At 32.4% G+C, this 16,311-nt stretch overlaps 1 protein-coding gene across 4 annotated transcripts in view; it reads left to right on the top strand.

Moving 5' to 3' along the window:
* Window positions 1–16,311, top strand: part of LOC6053324 — a 185,094-nt gene that overhangs the window by 136,997 nt on the left and 31,786 nt on the right. For all 4 annotated transcript variants that reach the window (XM_038249558.1, XM_038249552.1, XM_038249569.1 and 1 more), the window contains 2 exons: window positions 5,070–5,180; window positions 13,314–13,456. In XM_038249558.1, the coding sequence (XP_038105486.1) occupies window positions 5,070–5,180; window positions 13,314–13,456 (254 nt within the window). The remainder of the gene's footprint in view (window positions 1–5,069; window positions 5,181–13,313; window positions 13,457–16,311) is intronic.

The following is a 16,311-nucleotide window of genomic DNA, read 5'->3' as shown; positions in this document are numbered from 1 at the left end:
CATAAATTTGATAACAAAACTCCTCTAAAATATGGAAAGCTTTTTTCAGTCTTTTTCGAGCGAAACTCTGATGTAACCAGATCGCTTTTTCGTTTGAAGGTAATTAGGAGATATATTAAGTCGACGCCGACGAAGTCGGACCTTAAGATTTATGGACGTCAGACTTTGGTGGTTTCTGCTGAATCGGTTACTTCCTACCAGCTGGCAGCAATCCCGGAGCAACAAAAAAAAATCTTGTATACTTTCCAATAATTTCCTTGCCGGCTGAGACGGCTTTTTTTCAATTAAGCTAGAAAACTTTCAAAATATCACTAGATGAATTATTCAGAAACCTTCCAATATGATCCATCGATCGGCTAATGATCATAAAACCCTCCCCGGCAAAGTAGTTAAGAGAAGACGCCAACCGGTTAACCGGTAGTGAAGTGTCCGAGATGTCAAAGTCACGCTTTGTACCTACTCGGAAAAGATTGGAAATTCATCAACAGCAGGGAGCTAGAGATACATGCCGCCGCAGTAAAGCACACTCTGTCACATTTGATAAGTGTCGGAGAATTTCCTGTATGCAGTGGGGGGTTGACGGATTGACACGGTATGGCACGGCTGGAAAGTTGGAAGTTGAAGTAGTCGATGGGAAAATGATGAAAAAAAAAGAATTAAAACTGAGGCTACACAGTAAAAATTAGAATTTTCAATTTTGTAAATTTTTGTCAATTTTGTCAATTTTGTTAATTTTGTCAATTTTGTCAATTTTGTCAATTTTGTCAATTTTGTCAATTTTGTCAATTTTGTCAATTTTGTCTATTTTGTCAATTTTGTTAATTTTGTCAATTTTGTCAATTTTGTCAATTTTGTCAATTTGTCAATTTTGTCAATTTTGTCAATTTTGTCAATTTTGTCAATTTTGTCAATTTTGTCAATTTTGTCAATTTTGTCAATTTTGTCAATTTTGTCAATTTTGTCAATTTTGTCAATTTTGTCAATTTTTGTCATTTTTTGTCAATTTTGTCAATTTTTGACAATTTTTGTAAATTTTTGTAAATTTTTGTAAATTTTTGTCAATTTTTGTAATTTTTTGTCAATTTTTGTAATTTTTTGTCAATTTTTGTCAATTTTTGTCAATTTTTGTAAATTTTTGTAAATTTTTGTAATTTTTTGTAAATTTTTGTAATTTTTGTAAATTTTTGTAAATTTTTGTAAATTTTTGTAAATTTTTGTAAATTTTTGTAAATTTTTGTAAATTTTTGTAAATTTTTGTAAATTTTTGTAAATTTTTGTAAATTTTTGTAAATTTTTGTAAATTTTTGTAAATTTTTGTAAATTTTTGTCAATTTTTGTCAATTTTTACCAATTTTTGTCAATTATTGTTATTTTTTGTCAATTTTTGTCAATTTTGTCATTTTTGTCAATTTTGTCAATTTTGTCAATTTTGTCAATTTTGTCAATTTTGTCAATTTTGTCAATTTTGTCAATTTTGTCAATTCTGTCAATTTTGTCAATTTTGTCAATTTTGTCAATTTTGTCAATTTTGTCAATTTTGTCAATTTTGTCAATTTTGTCAATTTTGTCAATTTTGTGAATTTTGTCAATTTTGTCAATTTTGTCACTCTTGTCAATATTGTCAATTTTGTCAATTTTGTCAATTTTGTCAATTTTGTCAATTTTGTCAATTTTGTCAATTTTGTCAATTTTGTCAATTTTGTCAATTTTGTCAATTTTGTCCATTTTGACAATTTTCCCAAATTTCCAATTTTCTCAATTTTCTAAATTTTCTCAATTTTCTTAATTTTCTAAATTTTCTAAATTTTCTAAATTTTATCAATTTTATCAATTTTCTAAGTTTTCTCAATTTTCTCAATTTTGTCAATTTTGTCAATTTTCTCAATTTCCTAAATTTTCTAAATTTTCTAAACTTTCTAAATTTTCTAAATTTTATCAATTTTATCAATTTTATCAATTTTATCAATTTTATCAATTTTCTCAATTTTATCAATTTTTTCAATTTTCTAAATTTTCTAAATTTTCTAAATTTTCTTAATTTTCTCAATTTTCTCATTTTTCTTTATTTTTCTCAATTTTCTCTATTTTCTAAATTTTCTACATTTCCTAAATTTTCTAAATTTTCTCAATTTTCTCAATTTTGTCAATTTTGTCACTCTTGTCAATTTTGTCAATTTTGTCAATTTTATCAATTTTATCAATTTTGTCAATTTTGTCAATTTGGTCAATTTTGTCAATTTTGTCAATTTTGTCAATTTTGTCAATTTTGTCAATTTTGTCAATTTTGTCAATTTTGTCAATTTTGTCAATTTTGTCAATTTTGTCAATTTTGTCAATTTTGTCAATTTTGTCAATTTTGTCAATTTTGTCAATTTTGTCAATTTTGTCAATTTTGTCAATTTTGTCAATTTTGTCAATTTTGTCAATTTTGTCAATTTTGTCAATTTTGTCAATTTTGTCAATTTTGTCAATTTTATCAATTTTGTCAATTTTGTCAATTTTGTCAATTTTGTCAATTTGGTCAATTTTGACAATTTTGTCAATTTGGTCAATTTTGTCAATTTTGTCAATTTTGTCAATTTTGTCAAACTTTTAGTGCGTTTTTCACAGCTTTCTGTTATACAGTTTTGCAATTTTACATTGTTTTGAGGTAAAATTGTATAAATTTGGTCTGAAAAATTTAAGTCAGAAAAAATGTGCAATTCTATCTGAATAATTTGTAAAATTTCATTATTTTATAAAAATAGCACCTTTGAATCATTGTTAATTTTTTACACGTGAAGTAATGTAAAATTACATGGAAAAGATGTAAATTGTCATTTTGTCAATTTTGTCAATTTTGTCAATTTTGTCAAATTTGTCAATTTTATCATTTTTTTCAATTTTTCAATTTTGTCAATTTTGTCAATTTTGTCAATTTTGTCAATTTTGTGAATTTTGTCAATTTTGTCAATTTTGTAAATTTTGTCAATTTTGGCAAATTGTTAAATTTTGTCAATTCTGTCAATTTTTTAAATTTGTCAATTTTGCGTTTTTACACAGTTTTCCAATTTTACATAGTTTTGAGGTAAAATTACATAAAATTTGTCTGAAAATTTTTAAGCAGAAAAAATGTGCAATTCTATCTGAATAATTTGTAAAATTTCATCATTTTATGAAAATACCTTCTTTTATTCATTGTTATTTTTTCATACGTGAAGTTATGAAAAATTACACAAAAAAGATGTAAATTGGATATTTCAAAATTTAACCCATTTTTTTGTGTGTTTATCGTTTTTTTTAATGACGATGCTGATTGTCTATCTGCACAATTTTTGTAAATTCATTTTTAAAGTAAAATGAAACACATGCTGAAAAAAAACAATATTCGTTAATTTAATATTTTCAACCTCAAAAAGCTCAAATCAAAACAGATCAATTCCACAACTCACCTCAAACAACAATAACAACAAAAGCAATGAAATCGAACCATGCAACCACACTGCCAGCAACAACTAGAACAACTCAGTGCTGCTGGCACGTGAAATGGAACGTGTCCCTTTGCGACGAGAGTACTGACGGTGTGCTGAGCCGTGGCGCTATGGTTGGCCTTTTGCAACGAGGAAGACCTTCAACAAAACGTAAACCAAAGAAAAACAACAATAGCAACCATAATAACATCAACTGGGTGAAGACGATACTAACTGGTCCGTGATACAAATATGAGGAGTTTGTTAGGGTGGTTCACCATTTAAGAATTTTTTTTTTTTAAGTTTTGGAACCTGAATATATTCTTTTGAGTAAAAAAAAAACCATCATCCGGAGCGTTTGGCACGGTATGTCCACGTATCCTCCCTCCCCATAAAGATTCTGTGAATTGACAAACATCTTTTCATAACTATCAGTCGAACGCCAACTACCCTGCAAAAACAACATCATTCCGCAGACAACGTCAAGATGCCAGTATGGCACCACCTCTACCACCACCCCAGAATAGAGTAGGGTAACACAATCAGGTGGTTACCGGGCGACCGCAGCCCATCCAATCTGTGTCATATTTTACCGTGCCCGCGTCAAGATCACTTGGCTAGGGTGGATGCACCTATTATTGTTTTAAAAAAAACTTAAATATTCATCAATGTTTCTCAAGACACTTTCCCTTCACAAATTAAATACAAAAAACGACTTAAACCTCAATAGGGTCGTCTACCCAACTTTTTTGCACATTTTCTTGATAAAATTATAGGCAAAAACGAAAAACAAAACAATTCTCCAACACGGCGATGCTGTAAAAAAACGACGGCATCTAAGTTGTTTTAGCGATGATACACAACGCCGATAGTGAACTTTACAACGAGTAGGCAAACATAGGTTTTTGCGATAAGATCGACTGTTGCCGTCATAATCATCATTTGCGCGAATGCAACAAAAAATTTTCCCCGACAACGCAAGCATTTTATCGCAAAATTTATCAGAATTATTTGCTACAGTCGAAGCACTTCCGATTAACCCTTGAACATTTTTTTTTTCATTTTTTATTCCACACGCAGACCGTTGAGAGCAAAATGATCTCGATTTAGAATGAGTGCAAATCGCGCTAAAATTGGCGTAGAACCTTTTCAAACTCATCAAGCCATGTTGGTGTATACTGTAAAGGCACTAACTTGTCATGTCGAGGGTGTCGGGATCGATTCCCGCCAAGTCCGTTTATTTTTTTCGCCAAATAATTTTATTTTTTTTGTCATTCGAGGGTTAACAAAAATATGAGTCACTGTTTACCTTGTCTTCTATCAAAACCGGCAATTTGTCTGAATCGCATTTGATTGCCATAATATAATAGAGTTGGATTGATACTTCCGAACACCGCGCAGTCCTTCAAACTTGGCCAACCCCATTCATTTGTGCCGGTTTGTTGATCTTTGTTGTTGTTTCTAGATTTCTGGTTGGTTCCTCGTGCGATGGCAGTTCTTTGTGTGGCACTATATTGTTGTTGTGCATTATTATTGTCTCTGGCACTGTTCTTTCAGCTTTAATTTACCTTTAATTCTAGCTTACTTATTTTTGTTTCGTCTTTTTCTTCTTCTTTGCAGAGTGACTTGTGCACACTGGGCTCGCGACCTGGTATGGAGTGTGTGCCATTGAGATCTCCAGCAGACCCGTATCACTATCATCACGTCACCGAGCAAACAAAGTCATTACAGGTGAGGCTTGCGAAAATCTACAGATTTTTTGTCGTGAAATCTTTTATCGATCCCTGAAATTGTTATCCAAGTTAGCCTCTTAATTTTTTTCTGCGTTATAATTTAATTTCGAAAATTTACATTCCATATTAATCTTATTTATTGTCGAATTTATTCATGAAATATTTAGGTGTAATCTTATGGAAAATAAAAGTACCTTTTCGGTCTTTGATAAAACCGTGGAGGATTTCCCTTATCCCCTTGAAAAAGTGTAGCAACAGCAATTCCTGTCTTCCAAATCAATTTTCTTACTCTCAATGCAAAAGGCTGAGATGATTTTCTAGGTATTTTTTAACTATTTTTTTTATTTAACCGTTAAACAACAGTTTTGTACTGCCCACAGTATAAAAAATCATGATAGTATTATAACTTTTGAGCAATAGAGAAGAACGGTCAAAAATTCTACTCCCAAGTTATATTTTTTTGAAAAAATAGTGATTTTGGAAAAAATCGAAATTTTATACATAAAATTTTGTTGACCAGAATTTTTGACCATACTCCTCTATGGTTCAAAACAAGAGGGTTATTGTACCCTAGAACATATAAAAAATCAAGGTTGTTAATCGATAGAAATATCGCCGATAATATTATCGTCGGGACGATAGCGATAATTTAAATAATATAGGCGTAAATACAAAAAAAAAAAAACACAAAATACCGTATTTTTTACTTATATTTTTATTATATGTAATATGGGTATCAAACGGAGCGGAATTTTTCCTGCATTTTCACTGTTTTAGAGTTTTTTTTTTAAATATAATACCTAAATTTTCACAAAATACTGTATTTTCTCAAAAATACTCAATTTTGTATATTTCGCAATCTTGGTATCAAATGATTCGAAATTTTGCATGCATTTTCACTGATTTAGAGTATTTTGAATGAAATACATTTTTTTATGAAAATTTGAATATTTAAAAAATACAGTATTTTGTGATAATTTGAGTATTTCATTCAAAAAACCCTAAAACAGTGAAAATGCATGAAAAATTTTGAATCGTTAGTTACCCATGTTGCGAATTATAGAAATTTGAGTATTTTCGAGAAAACACGATATTTTATGAAAATTTTAGTATTTCATTCAAAAATCTCTAAAACAATGAAGATGCATGCAAAATTTTGAATCGTTAGATACCCATATTGTGAATTATCAAAATTTGTGTATTTCCGCGAAAATACGGTTTGATTTGAAAATTTAAGTATTTCATTCCAATAACTCTAAAACAGTAAAAATGCATACAAAATTTCGAATCGTTTGATACCCATATTGCGAAATATCAAAACTAGAGTATTTACGAGAAAATACGGTATTTTTGAAAATGTTAGTATTCCATTCAAAAACTTTACGCAGTGAAAAAATGCAAAATTTTGAATCGTTTGATTTTGTTAAAAGTTTAGTGTTCCATTCAAAAAACTCTGAAACAGTGAAAATGTATGCAACATTTCGAATCGTTTGATACCCATATTGCGAACTTTAAAAATTTGAGTTTTTTTTTAGAAAATACGGTATTTTGTGATTTTTTGAGTATTTAACATATTATCAGAAAAATATTTTCTAAGAGGAAGCTTGAAAATTCAACATAATTTGGTTGGATTTAGTCAATTTTAGGAATATATTAAATATAAGTAATCGTCCGATCGCCGATAGAATCATCGGAATAACGATAACGATAGAACTATCGTTATCGTTATCAAACCTCGATAATTTTTATCGTTAGCAACCTTGCAAAAAATCTTCAAAATAAAAAAATACGGATTTAGGGAAATTGAGTTTTTGTGAAAAAAAAAGTTAATTAAAAAACGGCATTTTTTTTACCGTGTACCTATTTTTGTCTGAATAGTCCTCAATAATAACTACACTGAAGCCCAATTTTTAACTTATCTGTTTTCACCAATCGATTTTGCATTGCAGTTTTTTTATTTGGTTGAAACTTTGTCCAAGCATTCCCGATGTCAAAAGAAACCAAGTAGCATCAGTAGTTTTTCCATACAAAACGGGCATATTCGAAAATCCGGACCGATTTGGTGTCTTTGGCAATGTTGAAGGTTAAGATTACACAGTAAAAAAAAATCATGGTAATGTTACATCTGGGAAGGGGTACATGCTTTATGTCATAAAAAATGTGTAATTGTACCACTTTTCGGATGTAATGTCACTTTTTCAGCCTAATAAAGTTGAAGTAAAATTACATCATAAAAGAGGTAATATTCAACCTTCCAAAATAACACCTTTCAAATTTGCATTTTATTTTACTGTGTTGTAGTGTAAATGTGCGTGTGCGTGTAAATGACCTGTATGTAAAATAAATGTTGCATTATTCTATGAAATTCTATGTAATATTACACCTTTAAATATTTAGCATATCAGTAAGGGAAACCTACTTGACCGGAATGTTAAGGTCATATATGTCTGACGGAGGAGCGGGCTAAGGCGCCAGTCCTTACTGATGGTGCTGGGTTTGAATGTTGTCGGTTGCAACTTTTTTTTGTGTTTACAAAAATTGTACATGCAGTGTGTGTGTGTGTTTTTTGACGAAGGTGATGTGCATGCATTTGCATGCGATTTTACCATCGGATTTCTTTTCTAGACGATGCCCGTATGCGGTAAAAGCAACATTTTGTGTTTTTTTTTATTTAAGTCGATTTCAAACGATTTTTAAATAGAAATAAGATTGAAATTTTACATTTTCTAATCGTGAAAATATTCCAAAGATTGCATTTCGTGCTTGCCATTTCATTAGGGCACATAACTTTTTTAAACAAGAGTGTGTCCCTTTTACACCTAATGTAAACTGTCATTTGAGTGAAAGGGATACACTATTGTTTACAGAGGTTATGTGCCCTTTTGAAATGTTAGGCTCCATTTCTCCATCTCAACTCCCAAATTATCATCAACAAAACAATAAGATTACATTACAGGATTTTTTTCTTTTTCGTGTAAAATTACTGAATAAGAATAAGTTGCAATGTTTTGTGTTACCCATTTTTTGTAATGGAAGTATTGAAAGCAACAAAATCTATATAATATGAACAAAAAAAAGTAATGGAAAATTGCTTTATTGATTTATCAGAAAAGAATCGCAATGTTTCAACAAAATCAAAATTCGGTATTGTATGCTCAAAAAAGAATTTATTTTTCAATTAAATATTTTTGAGGATTCTCTATTGAGAATTTGCCTGTCGCGAACGTCTCTCACAATAGAGAGCTATTCCAACCTCACCCCACCCCAACTCATCGCACAGCAGAGAACTCTTCTCCACAAAAAGGACGGTGTCAGTCGAGCTCCAAGCTTAGCAGCCAGCCATGGTCCACGGACGTGTTCCAAGGTACACGTGCTGAACCACACCCACTTATCGCCATCTTTCATATTTCCTTTATTGCCAGGTCGTGTCCGTGTTGAAGAAGAATAAGAGGCGAAGAAGCGAACCAATTTCTCAAGATGTCTTCACTTCGAAGAAGTGGCCTCACAGCCGTTGGTGGGCAACCTACGGGTCTGACTGTCTAGTCTAGTCGGCAATCGATAATCGATATTCCTGCATGCATAACACTGCAAAACTGCAGGTTTCAGGGCTTGGATGCACTCTTTCTCGAGTGGGGGTTGCTGCCTTAACTAGTCTTGGCTTACACCGCGATAATGGCGTAATTATTTCCACTAGTCCACTAGCCCCACGGTTCTTAATGTCTACTTAAGATCGACTAGAGGCTGCGCGCACCCTTAGGGCTTATAAGCCCTGCGGGCTATTGAAGGGCTTAACGAGAGTGAGAGAGGAAGTTACGCAACGGTGTTTCAACGAGTTCAAACCAAGTCGGGCGGGCAATTTTTTGGCGAATGTCCAAAAATGGCTAGAACATCCTCACCGCATCGAGGCTTTGACCTTTTTAGGCCCGGTTGAAAACTGGCTTCTCGTTGAAGAGGAGCGCTCGTTCGACATTTCAAACGGAGAAGAAACCATCCCCAAAAGCTCCACCTCCGCGCGAGGCAAGAGTGCAATTGTTGGCAATAGCGATGACGATGTGAGGAGATCATGTGGAGACGTTTCCTTTTTTGCAATAATCCATTCTGGCCAAGATTAGCGACTGAATGAGCTCGGGTCACACACACAGAATTCTCAAATTTCTTAATTTTTTTGAATTTCCTGAATTTCCTGAATTTCTTGATTTTTTTGAATTTCTTGAATTTCTTGAATTTCTTAAATTTCTCGAATAACTTAAATTTCTTGAATTTCTTAAATTTCTTAAATTTCTTGAATTTCTTGAATTTCTTGAATAACTTGAATTTCTTGAATTTCTTAAATTTCTTAAATTTCTTGAATTTCTTGAATTTCTTGAATTTCTTGAATTTCTTGAATTTCTTATATTTCTTGAATTTCTTGAATTTCTTGAATTTCTTGAATTTCTTGAATTTCTTGAATTTCTTGAATTTCTTGAATTTCTTGAATTTCTTGAATTTCTTGAATTTCTTGAATTTCTTGAATTTCTTGAATTTCTTGAATTTCTTGAATTTCTTGAATTTCTTGAATTTCTTGAATTTCTTGAATTTCTTGAATTTCTTGAATTTCTTGAATTTCTTGATTTTCTTGAATTTCTTGATTTTCTTGAATTTCTTGATTTTCTTGAATTTCTTGATTTTCTTGAATTTCTTGAATTTCTTGAATTTCTTGAATTTCTTGAATTTCTTGAATTTCTTGAATTTCTTAAATTTCTTGAATTTTTATGATTTTCTTAATTTTTTTGAATTTCTTGAATTTCTTGAATTTTCTTAATTTCTTGAATTTCTTGAATTTCCTGAGTTGATTTTGTTGATTTTGCTGATTTTGCTGATTTCGTTAATTTTGTTGATTTTGCTGATTTTGCTGATTTTGTTAATTTGCTGTTTATTTTGTTAATTTGTTTGATTTTGCTGATATTGTTGATTTTGTTGATTTTGTTGTTTTGTTGAATTTGTTGATTTTGTTGATTTTGTTGATTTTGTTGATTTTGTTGATTTTGTTGATCTTGTTGTCTTCTTTAAAATGACATAATTTGTGGAACTTGATAGGATTCAATAAATAGGTCAATTGAAAAGAACATAAAAAATAATATTGAAAAATTTAAAATGTTTAAAATGTTTAAAAAAAGATAAAGATGTTGAAAAAGGAAAAAAATGTTAAAAAAAAACACTACCAAGATTTCTTTTGATCACCGTAATATTTCATGAAAATCACTGGAATTACATTTAAAAGAAACTATTTAGTAATTTAGAATTACAGAATTACTTTCTCAAAACTCGGGTATGTAATGCTGGATTACTATGACGATGCTGGAAATCCTTGGGTTTTAAAATTTTAAAATCCTAGCCAAACGAAGCCTGCCTTTTTGAAATTTATTTCTTCACTTATCTTGAATCAATCGACAAATGGCTTCGTTTGCAAATGACACTTGACTTAAGGTAACTTGCTCAAGTGTAAATTAAGTATAAATCATTTTTTAAAGAGGTTTCATCAAATTTTCAAACAGACATTTCATTTCTTTTTATATTTCAAACGTGTTGGCTAGAAAAATTAAAAAAAAACCCTTTTATTAATTTTCTTGAGCGTTAAATTTGAAATATTCCTAAAATTTTAGTATTAATTTTATAATTTTGCCTTTTAACAATGTGTAGAATGTTTTAAAATCAATCAGATTATAACCGATAAATTTTGAATCAGTCTAGCGTCTAATTGATTTATGAATTCTTCCCTGTTTCAAAAGTACATGCAAGCATTTGGCAATTCGTCTTTCAAAAAATCTGCAGCGCAATTGCAAATGCCCAAACTGATATGCAGATGCTATTCCACTCTATACCTTCTGAAGCATTCCTACTCAAGTACCTTCTTCCTCACACTCCAAACTTCATTCTAAAACCCACACTAACGACCTCGTATGGTAATCATGCGTGCAGACCTGCACCTCGCTAAATTAGTTGCCAGTTGGCGTGTGCCAACAAATTGTGCCAACAATTTTACCTACTCAACGCGACCTAACCTCAATTATGCTGTAACACCTAATCTGTTGTCACTCCACCCTTTGGAACTCGATGCAACGTGTCACCCCAGGTGGGCTATCTACACGGAAGAATCCAATTTTCAGTCTTACTAATAACTTATCTGGAGTAGCAAAAATATGGGCTGACACAGTTAAAAAATAAAGACTTGTCTAACTCAACAACTTTTCTTGCTAAATCAATTAATATTTTAGTCGGGAAAACAAACCCATCACTAAGGTTGGAAGACTTCACGTCACCTCTGTGTTGAGTTAGGTTCAACCATAAAAAAATCTAAAAATTTAATTTCTTACTTTTTTTAATCTGCAATTTTTAGGCTAATTCAACAAAAAATCTGTTGAAATTAACAAAATTATTTGCTGGATTTTTTTCAATTTTTTCTGTGGCTCTTCCGGACTTCACGTGTGGCAGCTGAGGATTAGCACGTGTCTCGCCAACCCTAAACATGGTGTATGTGTCTGTGCTTCGGAAATTAACGTAATTATGCTGGGGGTAAGCCCTACAGCTATGTGTCGGCAGTCGTAGACATGCCCAGACACACGTTCATTGTGGGGGCATAATTTATATCGATTTTTGATAGGATTAAGTTTGCCGTACGTTCCTACTTCATCAAAGTTTGAAAAACGTTCTTTTTAATTTTAATTTAGATTAAAATACAAGTTAAAAAATCGACATCACTTTCTAATAATTTCATAGCCGGCCTACCTCTATTGGGTTAATTTCTGCTTATAGAGTTGTATCGTATTTTTTTTTTAATTTTTCATGATAAATTAAAAAAAAAAACATCTTGAGAATACCTAAACTATTTATTAATAACTTTTTCGTGACCCGTTTGATGTTTGTGGATGAACAATAAAAACAATCGTCATATGGTTACTTAACCTGAATTTCTATAATTTTTTGAACACTATTACGGCAAAACGTCAAATTAGTGCAAAATTTACGATTAGCTCTATTTGCCGAAAAATAAATGTTGCAAATTTCACTCCACAAAAATTTGCCCAGTTTGTAGGAGGGACAATGCCACTTTTGGCACATTTTCATCCAGTTTCACCACTCCATGGGCCGTAACAATCGTGTCATTAGCACAATATCAAACTGGAAGATGGAGGCTTTCCTTGTCCAGGAAAATTAGCACCAAATGATGAAGAATGTTTGTCTTCTTTATCGTGTTGCTTTTAGAAAGTGCCAATTCACTTCTTGATTTGAGTTGAGCAAAAAAGGGTGGTATGCAGCTCTTTTGAAAATAATTTTGATCCATTTTTAATAATAGTTTTTAACAACAGCTTTTGATTTAATACCACTTCCAAAATTTATAAAAAATTTAAGTTTCAAAACAGTGCTGACACCTGGTGGTTAATTCTGGAACCCCTCTTTACAAAAGCGCCACCACACGTGGTGGCAAATCCGAGAACTAACCTTTTTTTTAAACTGCATACCACCCTAAGCAGCTCTTTCGCCGCTCATTCCGCTAATGAGCGCCAAGAATGAAATGAAGAAAAATAAATCGGAAATAAATTAAACCGAACAGAATTATGGCGTGCGTCCATCTTCCATAACCTCAAAAAAATAATGCTCTTTGTAGTTCAGGCGTTTCTTCTTTTTTTCTTTTGTCTAATTTTTCCAGACAGAAGCCGAGAATTCGCCAACTTTAATGTTGTTTTTGTTTCGCCTTAATGGATTCGAGAGATCTTGACCTCTCCATCGCTTCTTATATCTGACGGACGGATCGTTAAGGGGAACCGCGCTCCCTTGCTTTAATAATATCCCGTTAAGCGTTGAATCATAAACCGAGTGGGGAGGGTGAGAAAAATGAATGAAACGGGTTTTTTTTCGCTCCGACCTCTAGGTCATTCGCGGTGTTAAGTCTCGTTTTGGTGGTTTATTTTTGGCGAACCCGGCTATTATGTGGTGTGATGTTATTGTTTTTGGAGATAACCTTGAAATAACATAACCCCAAAAAGGAACACCATAACAATGGCTCTCGCCGATTAAAAGCGAGATATGAGCTCATCTACTTTGAATCGCAGTTTTAATAACCTTTTCTCCTTGTTTTTTTTTGTTGTTTCAGGAATTGCAGAATGAAGTCGGCGCTCTATTGGAATTCCGCGATCTGGTTATCGAAACCTTTCCCGACCTTAAAACGAAGATGGCATCCGCATCCGCCGCCAACAGCACACTCACCGGGATCCCCTCGTCATCATTGGCGTCTAGGTGAGTTTAGTTCTAGGATCCTAGGAAAAACAACCTGCTAAATTAGGGTAAATTCGAATGTCCTGGATATCGAATTTTTTTAGGTCATTCCGTAGAAGCATTCAAAATTATCGAACGATAGGCCAACCTCTTGAAATAAATCAGATATTATCTACAGAAGTCGTAAAAATCAGTCAAAATATTGCAAATTCGAATTTTCAGAATACCAATACCCTTTAGGTCATTAGGTCATAGGTCATTGAAGTAACTTTTAGGAAAATAGAAACGATTATCTTTGAATATCAACCTGATATTTACTTCGAATTAATACTGAGTTTTTTTTTCAAATATTGACAGATTCATTATATGAAAGTTTTGAATGTTCCAAAAACCGATTAGGTCATATAGGTCATTGAGCACATTGCATAGAACAACTAAAAACAAACATCTTTTAACAAACCTAATAGTGACTTCATAATCAATACTTAGTTTTTTTTTATTGAACTAGTCAAAATGTGGTAATTCTGAGTGTCCCGGCTTCCGATCCCGTTTGGGTCATTGAGGTCATTTCCAAAAAATAACTCAAAATCATTATGTGGCCTGTCAAACTTTGTAGGATCAACCTGACATGCACTTTAGAATCGATACTGGGTTTCTTGAAAAAGAACCCGTCAAAACATGGCCATTTAGGATGTTTTTGATTTCGATTCCCTTTAGGTCATTGAGGTAATTTCTTAAAACCACTCAAAATGATGAATCCCTTTAGTTTATTGAGGTCATTTCTAAAAATTAACTCAAAATTTTCATGTTGCTTGTCGTGACATCAAACTGATATCAATACTTAGTTTTTTTTAATGGACTAGTCAAAATATGGCAATTTTGAATATTACGGATTTAGTTTCCGTTTAGGTCATTGAGGTAATTTCTTTAAAAAACTCAAAATTATCCTGTGAATTGTCAAATTCAACTGATATTAACTTGAATATTAATACTTAGTTTTTTTTATGGAACCAGTCAAAGGATAGCAATTTTGGATGTTGCGGATTCTGGTTCCATTTAGGTCATTGAGGTCATTTCTTAAAACCACTCAAAATGATGATTCCCTTAAGGTCATTGAGGTCATTTCTTGAAAATAACTCAATATTATCATGTTGCTTGTCGTGACGTGACTGATATCAACACTTAGTTTTTTCAATGAACTATTCAAAATATGGCAATTTTGAATGTTTCGGATTCAGTTTCCGTTTAGGTCATTGAGGTCATTTAAAAAAAAACACTCAAAATTGTCATGCGACATGTCAAACATTGTGGAATCATGAATTATCATCAAATCTAATATGTAATGAAGATTCAATACTGATTTTCTTCATAAACACAAGTCATAATATGGCCATTCCGGATGTTCCGATTTCCGGATCGCATGAGGCCATTGATGTCATTTCTTGAACCAATAAAAATATCATGAGGCGTGTCAAACATCATGGAACCAATCTAATATTTACTTCAGAATTCATTCTAAGTTTCTACAAACGGACCCAGTCAAAACGTGGCATTTCCGAATGTTACGGATACTGATTCCCTTTAGGTCATTCGGAGCCTCGTAGAATGAACTTGATATTGGTTCATGAACTCATTCTGAGAGTTTTAAAATTCTTTTAAAATATGGCCATTCCGGTTGCCCCAGATACCTCTTCCATATCGTTTCATTTCATAAAACAACTCGAAATGATCTCGCGATAAACATCCCGTAACTAACCTGGTATTTGTTCCGGAAATCATTTCATGTTTTTTTTTGTAGAACCTATCTAAATATGGCTATTCCGGATGTTCCAGATAACGATTCCCTTAAGGTCATTGAGGTCATTTCGTAGAACCACTCAAAATGACCATGTGACATTTCAAACTTCGTGGAATACATTTTATTTTTTCTCCAGAATCAATTTTGAGAGCCTTTGAAGAAACAATTAAAATTTGATGTTTCGGATGTTCCGGATATAGGTTCCCTTTAGGTTCATGAGGTCATTGCGTAGAACTAGTTCAAATTATCATGCGACGTGTCAAACTTTATGGAATCAACGTGATGTTAACTTTAGAAGCAGAAATAACTATTTTTAAATAGAATCAGTGAAAATATGGCCGTTCCGGAAGTTCCAGATTCCGGTTCCGTTGAGGTCATTTCGAAGAACCACTCAAAAATATCATGCGACATATCAAAATTCGTGGAATCAACGTGATATTTACTCCGGATGCCATATCGAGTTACGTCCGTTCCGGATTTTCCAGATACCGGTTCCGATGAGGTCATTCCGTAGAACCACTCGAAATGATCATGCGACATATCAAATATCGTGGAGTGTACCTGAAATTAACATTAGAATTTATACTCAATTTTGTAAAGTAGTTTAGAACCATTCCGGATTTTCCGGATACAGGTTCCGTTAAGGTCATTTCGCCGAACCACTAAAAATGATCATGCGGCATATCAAACTTCGTGGAATCAACCTGATATTATTTTTAGAATTTATAATGCTATTTTTTAAGTGGAGGTGGACCATTCCGTATGTTCCGGATACCGGTTCCGTTGAGGTCATTTCGCAGAACCACTCAAACTTTGTGGAATTAATCTGATATTAACTTTAGAATTTACTAAGACACCACTTTTATTAAGTGGTGTCGGACCATTCCAGATGTTCCGGATACCGGTTCCGTTGAGGTCATTTCGCAGAACCAATTAATATAATCATGCGACAAATCAAACTTCGTGGAATCAATCAGATCTTAACTTTAGAATTTATAATACCTTTTTTTTCAAGTAGTGTCGAACCATTCCGGATGTTCCGGATACCGGTTCTGTGGTGGTTATTTCGCAGAACCAT

The sequence above is a fragment of the Culex quinquefasciatus genome, chromosome 1 (genome assembly GCF_015732765.1).
Source record: "Culex quinquefasciatus strain JHB chromosome 1, VPISU_Cqui_1.0_pri_paternal, whole genome shotgun sequence".
In the NCBI taxonomy this organism is placed as follows: Eukaryota; Metazoa; Arthropoda; class Insecta; order Diptera; family Culicidae; genus Culex; species Culex quinquefasciatus.
The sequence above is the reverse complement of the archived record's forward strand: the minus strand, read 5'-3'. Positions and strand labels throughout refer to the sequence as shown.